The 16,150-nt window shown below is 44.3% G+C and overlaps 1 protein-coding gene across 2 annotated transcripts in view; it reads right to left on the bottom strand.

Moving 5' to 3' along the window:
* SEMA4D (semaphorin 4D) overlaps positions 1-16,150 on the bottom strand; it is a 71,387-nt gene that overhangs the window by 35,264 nt on the left and 19,973 nt on the right. For both annotated transcript variants that reach the window (XM_066604055.1, XM_066604054.1), the window contains exons 2-4: positions 9,273-9,341; positions 1,795-2,061; positions 1,055-1,200 (exon numbers count right to left, since the gene is read on the bottom strand). In XM_066604055.1, the coding sequence (XP_066460152.1) occupies positions 1,055-1,200; positions 1,795-1,885 (237 nt within the window). In that variant the 5' untranslated portion in view covers positions 1,886-2,061; positions 9,273-9,341. The remainder of the gene's footprint in view (positions 1-1,054; positions 1,201-1,794; positions 2,062-9,272; positions 9,342-16,150) is intronic.

Below are 16,150 nucleotides of genomic sequence, written 5' to 3'. Positions count from 1 at the left end.
TCATCCTTCGAGGTAAATAACGCATTACTTTGGTAGATCGGACATTCACGGGACGAAAAAAACAACAGGATTTTTCTGGGGTTTTATTACTTAGATTCTTTTATCATAAATATGGCAAAAGGGTTGTTTTTTTAAAACTTTAATTACCTTTTATTTATTTTTTAATAATTAATAGAGCTTTTCTGAACTAATTTATAGAGGTTTTTTTTAGCCCTCCCATAGGGAACAAGAACTTGCGATGCTTTGATCGCTCCTGCAGTCTGATGTAATGCCATTGACAGGAAATCTATCAAGCCACACCACAGGCAATCTGCAATGGCAGCCCTAAGGTCTTTCTCTGACATGGCAGCTCCACGGCACCTCACTATTTTATCGCAGGGGGCAGTGCAGAACCCCCAAGCATTGATCGGGGCATTTAATTGCTACTGTCAGAATTTATATGGTTAAGAGCTCCGACCAGCGGTGATGCTGAACGGGGTTGTTGCGAGCAGGCGTCGGCTGTAAGAAACAGCCAGCACCCACATTATATGGGGCGGGATCGACCCTGGATCCCAATCCATACAAACTCCTAACCTCCAGGATGTAAATGTACATCCAATAGAGTTAAGCGGTTAAAATGACGATGAGAAAAAAAAAACGGCTTAGTTGAAGGAAACGGGTTACCTGTGTGAGATCTCTAGGAGTCCGGTGATTTACTTTTTATACTCACCCAGCTCTCCGTTCCCACACTGTCACCCGTGGAAGTTGGCGAGCGGACAGCGCAGCAGACTCATCCCTGCAGGCTGTGTGCGCACATTCCCATAGAGAACAATGTATGTGTATGCGCCCAACCTGCAGCGATGACTCTACTGCACTGTCCGCTCGCCAACTTCCACGGGCACAGTGCAGAAATGGGAAGCCAGCCAAGTATTTAAAAAATACATCCACAGACTCCTCAGCACCTGCCCAGTGAGCTCCATAACTTACCGTATTTTTCTGACTATGAGATGCAGTTGCGCCTTACCGTCCAGAGGCATAAAAAAAATGATACATCACTATTTATTATATCAATTACCTCATGCTTCTTCTCCGTTATATTCCTTGAATTCACAGCAAAAATCACTTCGCGGGCCCCAATGTACAGAATATCCCGGTTGTCACTCAGCAACAATGTAGAATAGTTATAAACGTCTTGCACTTGAAAACGCGTTAGGCTAATTTCTGAAAAAAATAAAAAAATCTTGCAGCAAAAAAATGAATATATAGTTGATGCTTTATAAAACCGATAAACAGACTTCAAAGGGACACATCATTAGTGCATATTTGTTATGGCACGCCATTCACATAAACATCAGTTGTAAGTTGTCAAGCCATGTAGTGGTTTTCATTACTGCATCTTTGCATGGTAAGGGATCAAGTGACTAAGTCGGTGTAGCGTCTTCCTGTGGACTGCGTGCTTTGGGAGTCTCAACGGAGAAGCCCAAACTGCCACCGGCACCCTTGTAAAGGAACCTCCTAGTTAGGAGGAGTGAAATAAATGTGGTTATTTTCAGATTTTCTTATCGATGGCTGAGATTGAAGTGTAAAACTACGAGAAGTTTCTTTAACTTCAATATGCATGGCCAGGAAGAGGTTACAAACAAAGCTGAAAGCTATAATTATGCTTAGGAGTTACTCGAACAGCTGTGCGAGCGAGTTTACCAATCGCAGTAAAAATAATACGTTTAAGAGGTGTCACATCACCGAGAAATCAGAGCCGCTAACAACTTATAAGGCCGAACGACACAGGAAATTCATTCTAGAGCAAATGTTTACCTGCTTCTTGCCATGTGAGTCTCGGCTCTGGAGCAAAAGCTTCAGCCCTCAGTAGGAAACACACGAGCGTGCAGAGAAAGTAAAAAGCCATCGCCACGGAAATCTTCAAAACGTAGTATATACAGTTTACAACCCAGCACTTGTAATGGAGAGGAAGCAACAAGTTGATCACAAGTCTGAAGAGCCCATTATCTCCAAGTGGAAGACGCTGTGTGGAGTGCACCACAATGTGACTCTGATCGCGGTTCTTCTTCCTTTATACATCATCTGAAAGAGTCATATAGGAAGTGGGGAGCCAATGGTTAGCGACAAAAGGACTTCCTACACATACATGTACATCAAGGAGTAGAAGAAAGCATGCTTCAGAACAGGTGCAGTATACTCAGGATGACACAAAACGCAACATTTTACTTCATTTTTGCAATAGTTCCCGATCCGACTACTTCTTCATATTATTCAAATATCTATTTAAACCATACAGACATCTTAGTACAGATTATTTTTTATTCATTTGCTGTCTAAATACATGATAAGCAGCTTCCTAAATAATCTTCACTAAACATTTCTGACCATTTCTCTGCTGTAGAGCCTGCTCAACCTCTTCTCCTAGCTGGCGGTGCTGCTGCTTCTGACAGATGCCAACAGCGCAAAGTGCAATTGGAATCCGTTATGTGGAGTTTGACCATGCCAGATCCATTCTTCTCACAGCAGATAAGCTGCCATCACTCCTTTCTCTACGTTGAGAACACATACATGTTTAGCTGGGGGAAGAGAGGGGAGGGGGTGTTCGGTGTCTGGAGGTATAGCTGTTTACACGGGATGATAATCGTTAAAAAAATTAGATTGAATTTCAACGAAAATCTTCAGTACAAACACGGCAACAATTGAACTATGAATAATTTGTCCACTTTTCGTTCATTTCGTTCACCGTTAGGCCGGCTTCACACGACCAGGTTGGATTCTACATGCGGGATCCCACAGCAGATTTGGACTGTGAAGTCGGCCAGTGACCCCGCGTACCTGTCATTTCTGCATTGCATAGGACTGCAGTGGCTTGCCGGCAGTCATGCATAGTACAGTCTTTTTTCCCCTAACATGTGTATTTTCCGCACCGTCACCAAGCGATAACGCGGGTACCTGTAGCCCATGTGCAATGTTAATTGTGTATGGGCTGCGGATTGGGCGGCCTCCATTCAATGAAGGCCATCCGCATAGAGTCTGCAGCAAAACAGAGCAAACTGCGATTTTGCCTCCGTTTGTGGAATATGCAGTTTGTATCCGCAAGTGAGAGCAAAAAAACTAAATTATATACATTTCAATGCGTACAATTTGTTGTAGATCCTCTATGCAGACGCTGATCATGGATTCCGCAATAGGAATCCAGTCATGTGAAGCCGTCCTTACAGAAGGCATGAGGGACTGAAATGGTGGAACGAGCGACATGTAACTGATTTATCTGCCTGTACAAGCAAACTATCAGTTTGCTGGTGTGAAGGACCCTAAAGTGTATAGCCACCTTCAGCAGCGAGAGGGTTGACAGGGCTGTGTCTGTGGCATATTAGGAGGCCAACTACAACAGAATGGGTGAGGAGAGACGACACACAAGCTGCATCATTCCCTGGGTTGGCACAGGAGCGAGGAGATCACATAAGGTTTTATCATGAGGGGAAATCAGTCCAGGAATCGAGCCGTCCTAATACATGAGAGCAAGTGAAGGCGGTGCATTCTGGAGCCATGGAAGACATGTCCAGCGTGTGTTACTGGGACACATGAGCCAAGGCTGAAAATAGGAGCAGGTTGAAAACTGCATATCAGGGTGTTCTATTGCAGCCGGAAACTTGATTTTTGTGCAGATTTCACATTGAAGATCTGCAACAAAGTACATTACAGAACAAATGAAGAGTTTTGCAAAGCCCCATTCACACCCCACACAGTAATTAAAGGGGGTTTCCAGGGAGAATATTAGTGATGACCTATCCTCAGCATAGGTCATCAATAGTTGGACCCTGATCGATCAGCTGATTGTTCACCCACTGTCAGCGCCGCAATAACATAGCAGAAGTCTGTATAGTAAGCCTGGGTTCTCACATGCCGGATTCCCGGCGGAAATCTCGCGGTTTGGCCGCAGCGATAAAACCGCGAGATTTCCGCCGGGAGAAGCGCCGTTTCAAAACCCGCGGCACTTCTGCTGCAGCTGGCGCAGCGGAAGAAGTAAAAGAATGAGCATGCTGCGGCTGGCGAATCCGTGCCGCAGCAGCGGCTTCTGCCGGCTTTGCTGCCCCGTGTGGACGAGATTTCACATGGCTGGCTAATCCCGGGATTAGCGGTCGCAGGCGGATTTGCCGCGGCGAAATTCCGGACGGAATTTCCGCGGCAAATCCGCCCCGTATGAACCTTAAAGTATCACTTAAAAAACATGAGTCATATATGAGGGAATCTGAGACAGAGTCTGGAAAAATTGAAGATTCAGAGGTTTGGCTTACCTGCTCCCAAGTACTAAACATATAGGACACCAGAAGGCATAGGACACTGATGTACATCACTCCAGGAGTAGAAGCCAAGCCAGGCTATGCTATGGCTCTATAAGTCTCCTCACTAAGAAAAGATAGCGTTCCTGACCCATGTCACAGGCCTCTCAGTAGCAAAGCCAAACTCCTACTGCACACTGATGAGGGGCAAACCCCCTGAAACAGCTATCTGTGTATGGATTCTGGCTTGGCTCTCAATTCCCAGTCATCATTACAAGGCTTGTATAAAGAGTCTAACATCGACTTGCAGGAATGCTGCCTTCAAATAGGTGGCGCTGCAGAGGTATTGTTCCATCTCCCTTATTTGAATATGTTTTCTATTACATGTTAATGGCAATTTCCCTTGAAACTTAACAGGGGTATTCCCATCTCGGCCGTTCAATTTCAATATCTTCAAAAATCGCCAAACAATACACTCACCCACAAGATGTCTATTTCCAAAATGCTCCGTTCTCCAGATATAGATTCCTCTGTCTTTTTTAACCACTTGCTGCCAAAGAAACAGACCACCTCTTCTATGGAAAGTAGCAGCAGAGAAGGTGAGTGCTTGTGCACATTTTTCACCTAAATCTGATGGGCGGGATGCACACTAGCTTTCGCCCCGACCACCAGATATTCCCCCGTGTTCTGCTATCTCTTTCCATAGAGTTGGTCTGCTTCCTTCGCAAGGAAGAATCAACATCAGGAGAACGGAGCATTTTGAAGATAAACATCTTATGGGTGAATGCATTGTGTTGCGATTTCGAACAGATTAAAATAGGATTCCTGAGATGGAATACCCCTTTAAATGTGATGGAGACAGAGGCTGATGATGGACCCAGGGGCAGGATAATACACAGAAATAAGACTTGTGATTACAGCTCACAATGTTAAAAAAAAAAAAAAAAAGGGAACGTCACGAAAAGAGACAGTGGATCCGGTAGATCACATTGGTTGCATGTTTGGAGGACCGATACGTTGCGCTCCTCCCAGGGCAGAATTATTGCCATTAGAAGATCCTGCACAACTTTCTCTAACTTTCGGTATTCTAAATGTGAAGAAAATGTGGCAGCGTCCGCTGCTTACCAGCGTGAATGAAATCTGGTACACGCATATTAAACACTAGCCGGGAGAGCTGCTCTTTGTTCTCCATTGCTAAGCGGGTCAACGTCTCACATTTCCCCAGCATCCATTTGGCAGGACATTTATCATTCTCTTTACAGAACAATTGTACTCCGATACCAACAAGTACGAGAAAACAAAAGGCCGGCTAAATCTGGGCTGCCATCGCTCCTACGGCTTGTTGCTAGGAAACCTTTCAACTCTTAAGCAGCTTGTTGATGCTCATCATTTATTAAACTGCGAGCGGTAAGAGGGAACGTACAAATAAATGCAGCGCTAATTTACTGCAATGTATGAAGTTAGAAAAACATGCAAAGAGGGAACGTGCTCACCAAAAAGGGGGAAATTATGAAAAAAAAATAAAAACTTATTTTCTGATGTGGATTATTTCCTGCTTTATAGAATAGGAGATTATTCATGAAATGAGCTATACAGCGGGGATGTTAGACAACACACAAGTGATATATGGAGTTTGTACATAAGTGATATGTGCTATGTAGGATAGCCGTTATCTGCATACCACTACATAGGAAATGATCTTAACCCCTGAGTGACCAAGCTTGTTTTCGCCTTAAATGACCCATTTTTCGTTCTTTTTTAATCACAGCATTCCAGGAGCCATAACTTTTTAATTTAATGACATGACTATATGAGGGCTTATTTTTTGCACAAGTTGTATTTTCAATGGCATCATTTTGGGTTACATAAAACGTATTGTATAACCATTAGAGATAAGCGAGCATACTCGCTAAGGATAATTACTCGAGCGAGCATTGTCCTTAGCGAGAACCTGCCCGCTCGGAAGAAAAGGTTCGGCTGCTGGCGTGGGTGACAGGTATTTGCGGCAGTGAGCAGCGGGGGTGGGGGGTGGGGGGGGGGTAGAGGGAGAGAGAGATCTCCCCTCCGTTCCTCCCTGCTCTCCCCCGCCGCTCCCCGCCCGCTGCCGGCAGCGGAACCTTTCCTTCCGAGCGGGCAGGTACTCGCTATGGACAATGCTCGCTCGAGTAATTGCCCTTAGCGAGTATGCTCGCTCATCTCTAATAACGATTAGAATTTTTTTTTTTTTGTAGGGAGATTAGGGGGAAAAAATTCTGCCATTTTTGGGGATTTTAATTTTTACTTCGTTCAATGTGCAAACTAAATAGTGCAATAACATTGTTCTCCGGGGCGGCGCGGTTACGGTGATACCAAGTTCAGACAGTTTTGTTTATGTTTTGCTATTCTTGTACACAAAAAAATTTTTTTTTTGTTTCTTTAGATTAAAAGATTTGCTTTTGTGTCGCCGCATTCCAAGAGCCGTAACATTTTTATTTTCCATCGACGGAGCTCCATGAGACCTTGTTTTTTTGCCGGGTGAACTCTAGTCTTCATTTATCCAATTTTTGGGAACAAACATTTTGCCTTTTTTTATTTTCTAGAGGCAAGAGTAACAAAATCTACAATTCTGGCAGGTTTTTATTTTAACGGTGTTCACCTTGCAGTATAAATATGTTACATGACTTTTTAGGCCAGTACGATTACACCAATACCAAATGTATATGTATGTATTATTTTTGCAACTTTTTCACAGTGTATAAAAAAAAAATATATATATTTTTTTGTTTATCTCTTCATTCAAAGACCCCTAATATTTTTCATTTCTTGTCAACAGTGCAGGGCTCACACGACTGCATTGGAATTATATATTACTCGAGCTCTGTACGTTCGTGTAATATGCAGAATGTCGCAGGCAATCAATTACTCCGCTCACATTAGCGTGTCGGAATGAAGTAATCCGCAAGAGCAAAATAGGACACACTCTGTTCTATTTTGTCACATATATATATACACACACACACACACACACACACACACACACAAGATAGAGCCCACTGTTCTCGCAGCCAATACACAATTACATTGCATATGGGCTGCAGGTATACATGTCAGTGCCAAGCAACCATGTGAAACACATAAAAACACTAAACAGATGTACTGCACATAACCACGTGCGTGAGAACGCAGTCATGTGCAGTACAAATCTACCGCTATATGCAGCCATACGCAGGGTCACGGCCAGGTTCACAGCTGTAAAGTGCTGTGGGAGCCCCACAGTGTTTTACGCTTATTGCCGTGTGAGCCCGGCCTAAGGGTTTTGTTTTTTTTTGCAGGATGTACTTTTGTAAAAAGTTGAACTTTTTAATGGTACTATTTGTTGATGCACACGACGTTTTGATAAGTTTGTTTTCCGTTTTTTGTAAGGCGAGACAGGCAAAATTAGCTATTTACGTCATGTGTTTTTTTTCCCGTGGCGTGCACCGAGCAGGTTAAATAATGTACTAGTTGTTTCCTCTGGGTCGCATTCTGAACATAGTGATACCATAGGTATAATTTTTTTTTTACATAGTAAATGGGGAAAGGTAGGGTTTTGAAGTTTTTCTTTTTGTCCCACAAGGGCACTTTAATAGCTGCATCCTTTGTCACTCGTCTAATACACTACACTACTCTACTCAAGTATAGTAGTGTATTAGAAATCCTATGAGTCTCATAGGCCACTGTAGGCCTGCAGCCCTAGAGGCTTTATTCAAGCCTCTGGGTGCCATAGCAACCCATCAGGACCCCGCGATCACACTGTTGGGGTCCAATGGGTGAGACGGGGTGCTTTTACACAATTATCGTTAAAAAAAATAAAATTATTTATCTTTTTGTTTAAACTGACTGGCCAAGCGAACAAGCAAACTGGGACTTGGTTGGCTTGTTCGATTATCGTTACGCCTGAAAGTACCCGTAGACAGTAGCTGTAGAGTATTTTCAGATTACTTGAGCGATATAAATCACTATTTACTGAGTTCCCTAAACACATTCCAAAAAAATTTACTTATCCAAAGCTTCAACGGAGGTCAAATTGGTCATTGTGAATTGAATGCTAGTAGCTCCCTGCTGGCGGCTATGAGCAGGGAACTGCTTGCACTGAAGTCAATGTCAGCAGCCTGTCCTCTCTGCCAGTCACTCAGGATGCAGTTATGGGTTAAATCTCTGCCCGGGTCCTCATAAAGCTGCAGATTGTTCATACTGCTAATAATGCAAAAAATAAGTCATTACCATGTTTAGTGCAATTACTTGACTCGTTTACAACCCTTCTAACATCTATACATCTCCTATTTCTCTGTCGCTGCGAGGAGCTTAGGTTGCGGCATCCTACATTATGCCCCCGTAGAGTGACATCTGTGCAGGGAGGTCGTTCCCATATGCTGACATTCCTTCATCCTTTCAGATTACAGCCACTTGGTACTACCATACAGAAAGATGCAGTGACAGCAATCATCATTAATTAGAATTAGTATACAGCATTTATAAAAGGTAACAAATATACAATGAGGTCGGGCTCACACGACCGTACAGTAATAGGCTGTGTTAAAAAAAAAAAAAATATTGCAGCGTTTTACCAGTGTAGGGGATTGCGTACTCCTGTGTATTGTCGCATTTTTACACACATATGCCTGGAGATGCACAGCGTATTAAAAGCACTGGCTTCTTGGTTTATTCTCGTCATGTTTCCTAGCACTATTGCGTATGCCCTGCTTTCCGAATGCACCCAAAAACAATAATACGGCAGTACGCACATAAAAAGTGGTAACATTGAACATGCTGCACTCTTTTTTTTTTTACAGGTGTAATATATGCAACAAATATACACAAGTGTGAATGGAACAATGAAAATCAATGTGCTTTCACTGATGCCATTCACCGCGTAGGTGTGCGTAGATTGTGCGCTTAATACGCAATTCAAATCCGTTCGTGTGAGCCCGGCAAGTATTAGTACATGTTCATTTTTAACCAAAAGTTTTGTTTGAGAAGTATTCGACAAACCTGATCACTTGTACATCTTCAATGTAACGCGGCGAGGAGTAGAGTTTCTCCAGCGATCAGTTCCTTCGTCTTGTTTGGCAATGTGAAAAGAAAACAAACGCACGTTACTTGCGGAACATCTTAAGTGGAAAGATACAAGTAGTGACATGTGACAGTGAAGGCGCAGATTTGTTAAGCATCTGATAGAAATGACATTGCTGCGCTACATGCCTTGGGGAGATGCCAAAAAATAATCTGTGCCGGGAGCAGAGGAGTCCGAGCGGGATGGATGCATTGCATACCTAAAGGGCCTCCTAAATCGCCTCTGTACTTAACAGCTTGTTGTCTTTGATGCTATCCCTTTATGATAGAAACCATGCCAGTGTGTTCCGGGTCATTGAGCCCACTACAATTAGAGACATAATGTATACATTGTGGCAAGGAAAAACAAAACGCATCCATGAGCAACAAGACGCTCCTCTGCAGTCGGCTCTGTGGGCTTTACTTTATTAATGTTGCAATTTTTCAGGCATAAAGATACATTTTCGTTCTCTCGATTAACAAAACATTTATGGAGCCTCTACAAAAGGCTGGTCGATTCTAAAAGGTCCGGGTAACTTGGAGAGCATACAGCTTTGTGGGGCTACACATCTCCATAATATTAGTAGATGCCGGATGTTCATGCTGAGCAGCAATAGCCTCCGAGTAAACAGCCTTCTAGATGCACGAGAGAACTGTGATAAGTCAGATTCAGGGGGAGCTTTCAGCCAATGCAAAAGGTCTGGGGAGAACATTAAAGACCCGTTTACATGTAGCCATAAGAATCCAAATGAGTTAGGAGCGGAACTGCATAACGTAAATGACGATAACATTATGGGTGGGGAGCTTCATTTCTCATATATAAAGCGACGTTCTCATGTATTTGACCCCGCTGAATTTTAAAGTGAAAGGTCAATAATCCAAGACCACAGGAGAGGCGTTCCAGCATCATACTATGGCCTCATATACAGGACCATCAACTGTTCCTCCTGAATCCTCCACTTATTGCCCATTCAGACGTAGTGATTGCCGCACAAATTTCATTGAAACGTACGAAAATGTGCAAAAAAAAATCATCGCTGGTTCGCTCACGTTTTGCTGCGCCTAAACGCTCCCCGCTCAGCGCTTTACATAGAATGTGAGGCGCTGAGCAACAACGGAGAAATTCTCAGTGATTATCCGCCTGCTTAAACATTCTGTACAAGAGCGAACAATTAGCGGTGACGTCACCGCCTCATTTAGACGATAGTCGTTCCCTGTAAATGGGGCATTAAGGCCTCCTGTCCACGGGCGATGTGTCACTGCGTCATCTGTGGCGATAATCTGGCCGTGGGTAACACAGTCAACAGTTTCCAAAGGCTAACTTTGGAAAGCGCAGCCCAACGTCCACGAGCAGAGAATCATAGTGATTCTACGCTCGCGTGATTAACCCCTTCCACTCCAATGCCTGACCTGTTCCAACATCATGAGCTTCCTCTATAGTTCCAATGTCGGAGCAGGTCCGCAACTGCAGTGCAGGAGTGCATCTGTACCCGCTCGTCCGACACATCGGGTTACACATTACATAGCGCTCAATTAGCGCTATGTAATGCTGAGACATTGCGAAAGTAACACTTCCACATTCCGCCTGGCAGTCATGTGACCACCGGGAGCCTCCTGACCTCACCGTCTAGGTTGGGAGGATGAAGAGAGATCATGTGACCCCGGCAATCATGTGACCACCAGCACCCTCCTGATATTGGCTGTCAAAGATCAGGAAGGTTAAGGGAGAATGCTGAATGGGCATTCAAATAAATTGTAGCTGGGGGGTTGGGGGGTTGGGGGGTGGGAGGGTGGGGATGGATTGGAAATGGGTTAAAGATCGCGGCATTAGATAGGCTCATTGCGGAGACCTGTCAGTGCTCCCCCCCTCATTCCCTGCAGCAGAATATCACTAGTGATATTCCGTCCCGGCCGCAGCCTAACTATAGTGAGCAACCTGCCATCCTTGGAGTTACACAATAACAAAAATGATTATGCTCCGATTTTCTACTACCGCATTAATATTGAATACACAAAGTAAATTCTAGTAGATATAAAACAAGCAGACCTCCTCTACAGCTGTAACCATTTGGAGTCAAACTGGCTATTAACCCTTTGCACTCCAATTTTTGATTCAGGGTTTCCTAGGGGGTTTTCTCTTTCTACCATTATACAATGGCACCATCTGCTGGCTAGAGCCAGTACTGCAGTATTGGACATGCTGGAGAGGCATCCAACCACAGAGCAGCCAGTAATCTACAGTAACAATACCCTGCCGGACGTCTTCCAACATCGGAGCTGTACAGCCTTCAATCAGAATGTCTTTAGACGTCAGACAGTGGATTGGAAAGGGTTAATAGTTACAAATGTAAAAATGATTGTGTATAAATAGGTGTTTAATGAAAATCATTTGTCAACAGATGGCAGTTTTTGTTTGCGCTTAAGGTAAGTGGGATAACTAATTAGCCGACGCCTGCTACACACACGATACAACTGCCACATGGAAAGGAGATTTCCTAAACTACACAACAATTTACGAAGGACCGTCAGCAGCGCAGCGCTCTCACCTCAGAGACCGGCATGCAGTCCCAGTGCGTTACATGGCGTCGCACTACAAGGTATAGCTAGGGTACTGTTTCTCCTTGAGGAGAGCAGCTAGAAGCTTAGGAGACTTATAAGACCATCCATGCTCCTCTGGGAAATATGCAAATAGGGAAGATGGAACAATACCTCTGCAGCGCCACCTATTGGAAGGCAGCATTCCTGCAAGCTAATGTTTACACACACATAAAACAAAGTTTATTTGAGCTTTGTCAAAAGTTAACAAGGTTTCTATACTGCGAATCACTGAAAATTTGTTTTGCTGGAAATTTCCCAATAACAGAGCTGTATTTCACTCATATAATACAGTGGAGGCTGAAATTAGTATCTATAAAGAACTGCAACATGTGTAGGAAACTCACCCGGCCACAAAATAACAGCGAAGCAAATTTTCTCAAATTTGCTAATTTTTAGTTTTAATACTCCTCAGGAAATGAGTTGAACAGAGACAACCCAGCGCAGAACTGTACAGTCAAAAGTACAGCAATAAACATGCAAAACCTTCCAGGAAAGCTACATATTGCCTGAAAATACAATCCATTAAAACTAAAACAAAAAGCATGAAGTAATGGACTACCACACACAATTAGGTCACAGAAGAAATGATATTATGTGGTCTAATGCTTTGCTCTGCAGCAATATCGATCGCTAGAGACATTGCGGGGGTTAAATGGCCGTCTCCTAGCAACCAGGCAGCCGTGGGTAAAGGTTATATTGATTGATCCTTGCAGAGAGCAGGAGACGGGTGAGCACATGACAGGGCAGCGGGCATTCTCCGGGAAAATGGATGCGAGTACTCATAGAAAGCAGAGCTATGACCGCTCCTCTGGGGTTACCAGTGTGACACAACCCTCACATGACTCCGACCTGCTGTTTACCGAGTAATAAGACGACAAAACTTCCTGATAATGGCAATCTAAAGAAAACAATAGCGTATACCACTGGGGAACAAAAAACAGTTTTTTTTCCATGGTGCCTGGAATTTTTGACATTGAGTATTTTTGGGGTGTTGATTCTGAAAATCCCAGTTCGCTCTAGGATCTCTAGTTTTTGAGATATTCCTGACGTCATTATGTATCATCGTTATATTATTTTCCCGCCAGCACTTGCTTACTATTAGTACATATGATATATATCGCCACGGCTGCACATCACACTTGATGAAACAATGTGTAAAGACATTGGAGGGAAATGCAAGGCGTTTGGGCTACAAATGTAGCGACTTTCCAGCGATGAGCATGGAGAAGATAAAAGCAGGTAAATTCAATGGACCACAAATCGGGAACTCCTGAAAGACCGGCGTCTCCAAGACTCAGTGGACGAGGCGCATGTGCGGTCATCGTTCTGTATGGTTCTAAGGCATTTCCTTGGGAACTATAAGGCCGCTAACTCCGGTGAACTTGTGGAGAACATGATCACTGCTGTCCCTGAACACTTGGGTGTAACATGAGCATCAGATTGCAGGACCAGCAGGCATTGCGGATGTCCAGATTGTCTTCGTGATTTATGAGATGAATAGGGTGAAGGATTTCACCAGGAAATAAGGACCATGGAATACCAGTACTGCGGACGATGGGATACACATATGATAGCGGACTACTGGTGACCGTGGAAGAACAGTACTGCAGACGATGGGATACACATATGATGGTGGACTACTGGTAACCGTGGAAGACCAGGACTGTGGACGATGGGATACACATATGATGGCGGACTACTGGTGACCGTGGAAGACCAGGACTGTGGACGATGGGATACACATATAATGGTGGACTACTGGTGACCGTGGAAGAACAGTACTGTGGACGATGGGATACACATATGATGGTGGACTACAGGTGACTGTGGAAGAACAGTACTGTGGACGATGGGATACATATATGATGGTGGAATACCGATGACCGTGAAAGACCAGTACTGCGGACGATGGGATACACATATGATGGTGGACTACTGGTGACCGTGAAAGACCAGGACTGCAGACGATGGGATACACATATGATGGTGGACTACTGGTGACCGTGGAAGAACAGTACTGCAGACGATGGGATACACATATGATGGTGGACTACTGGTGACCGTGGAAGAACAGTACTGCAGACGATGGGATACACATATAATGGCGGACTACTGGTGACTGTGGAAGAACAGTACTGCGAACAATGGGATACACATATGATGGCGGACTACTGGTGACCACAGAAGACCAGTACTGCGGCTGATGGGATACAGATATAATGGCGGACTACTGGTGACTGTGGAAGACCAGTACTGCGGACGATGGGATACACATATGATGGCGGACTACTGGTGACCGTGGAAGACCAGTACTGCGGATGATGGGATACACATATGATGGCGGACTACTGGTGACCGTGAAAGACCAGTACTGCGGACGATGGGATACACATATGATGGCGGACTACTGGTGACTGTGGAAGAACAGTACTGCGAACAATGGGATACACATATGATGGCGGACTACTGGTGACCACAGAAGACCAGGACTGCAAATGAAGAGATACACATATAACGACGGACTACTGGTGAAACATCCAGCATGAATGTCCAGGAAAATCTCATCGCAGGAAATCATAGAAATGTAGTTTCATCGACTTTTCAATAACGAAACTCTTATTTTATTTGTGTTCATGGCTTCTGGGGATTTATTGTTGTACCTTCAGATTTGATTGGCAGTCATTAGATGTATAATACAATGTGTGCACATTTCTATGGATATATGCTATATCTTAATAAGTGGACCTGATGAAGAAATTACTTTTATATCACATAGACAGGCAGGTGCTACAAATATAATGTCCCAGTTCCACATGGGAAACAATCCAGCATTCCCGCTGTAATCCATCTAACTTGTTTTACTACAGGATCCCTACATGATGAACCATAAGTGCTTCCTATCCGGCCCCAAGATGGCGGGACAGGGCAACAACTCCATGGGAACCCATTCTGCAAAAATGTAGCAATCATAGTCATATTCTTTAGACCGCCTGCACACGACCGGGTCGGATTCCGCATGGGGGATCCTGCTGTGGAATCAGCCCCATTGCCTGGCTGGTGAACCCGCGTACATGTCCAGATTCTTCTTGTTCTGTACTGCGGATGTGTCGGCCGGCACACATGCGCAGTACAGATTATGCCGTGCCATCGCTAGGCAATGATGCGGATCCCGCGACCTTTCCGTAATGATGTTCGAGGAAAGGCTGTGGATCAGACCGCTTCCATTGACTTCAATGGAAGCCGTCTGCACGGAATACGCCTAAAAATACAGCATGCTGCGATTTTACCTCCCATGAGCATGCTATGGCAGGTATTTGCTGCAGAATCCGCAGGCGGACGCCCACTCTGGATTGCGCAATGCAAATCCAGCCGTGTGCAGGCAGTCTTTTGCACAGGATTATATAGCCAGCGTGTGTAATATGCGGTGGGTAGAGTCTGTATGAAAGTACATTGATTTGCATTGATCCAGTCACACTTACATATATACATCACGTATAATATGCACGTAAAAAAGAATGCATGTTCTAATTACAGCGTATTACGCGCAATACAGCCCTATTGTTCTCTATAGGCTCGTAATAAACACTGTATGTACGCAATTACATGGTGCGTGTGCGGCGTTTATACGCAACGTTGCTAAGCGACCTTGTGGGAAATTTAAAAAATGTATTAATTAAACCAGGAAGACTGGCATGACAGCGTGCGTGAGATACGCTGCAACGCACAGTGCAAAAATCGCTGCCACACACGGTGATATGCCTGCTCACCACTGGCTCATACTCAGGCGGACTTAATTTGCTGCGAGACGCCCACAAGACGCACGCAATGAACATTGCATGCTTGCTGCGGGTCACTAATCCCATCCCTTATCTTTAATACATGCCAAAGTAGAACATCCTGCGATTTTCACGCACATTGTAAGTCTATGGCCGCTTGATACAGGGTATTACACATGGGTAATACACAATTCCAATACGGCCGTGTGAGAGCGCCCTTCTGTATATATAAAACCAATGTATGCCGATGTCTAGTGCTATGTAAACACTACTGCTACATTGTGAATGTATTCTGTGACACATGAAGAGATTGTCGGGGGTCTGTGGGCTGGGACCCTTCCAACAGCCCCAATGCCCAGCGAAGCATACAGACTTGGCTCGGCTCAGCTTTCCAGCGGTAGAAGCTATGACCCAGATCCATTCATGTATTACTAGACTGATTAT

Source organism: Eleutherodactylus coqui, chromosome 5 (genome assembly GCF_035609145.1).
Source record: "Eleutherodactylus coqui strain aEleCoq1 chromosome 5, aEleCoq1.hap1, whole genome shotgun sequence".
NCBI classification, from domain to species: domain Eukaryota; kingdom Metazoa; phylum Chordata; class Amphibia; order Anura; family Eleutherodactylidae; genus Eleutherodactylus; species Eleutherodactylus coqui.
This window is presented reverse-complemented; position numbering and strand designations above follow the sequence as displayed.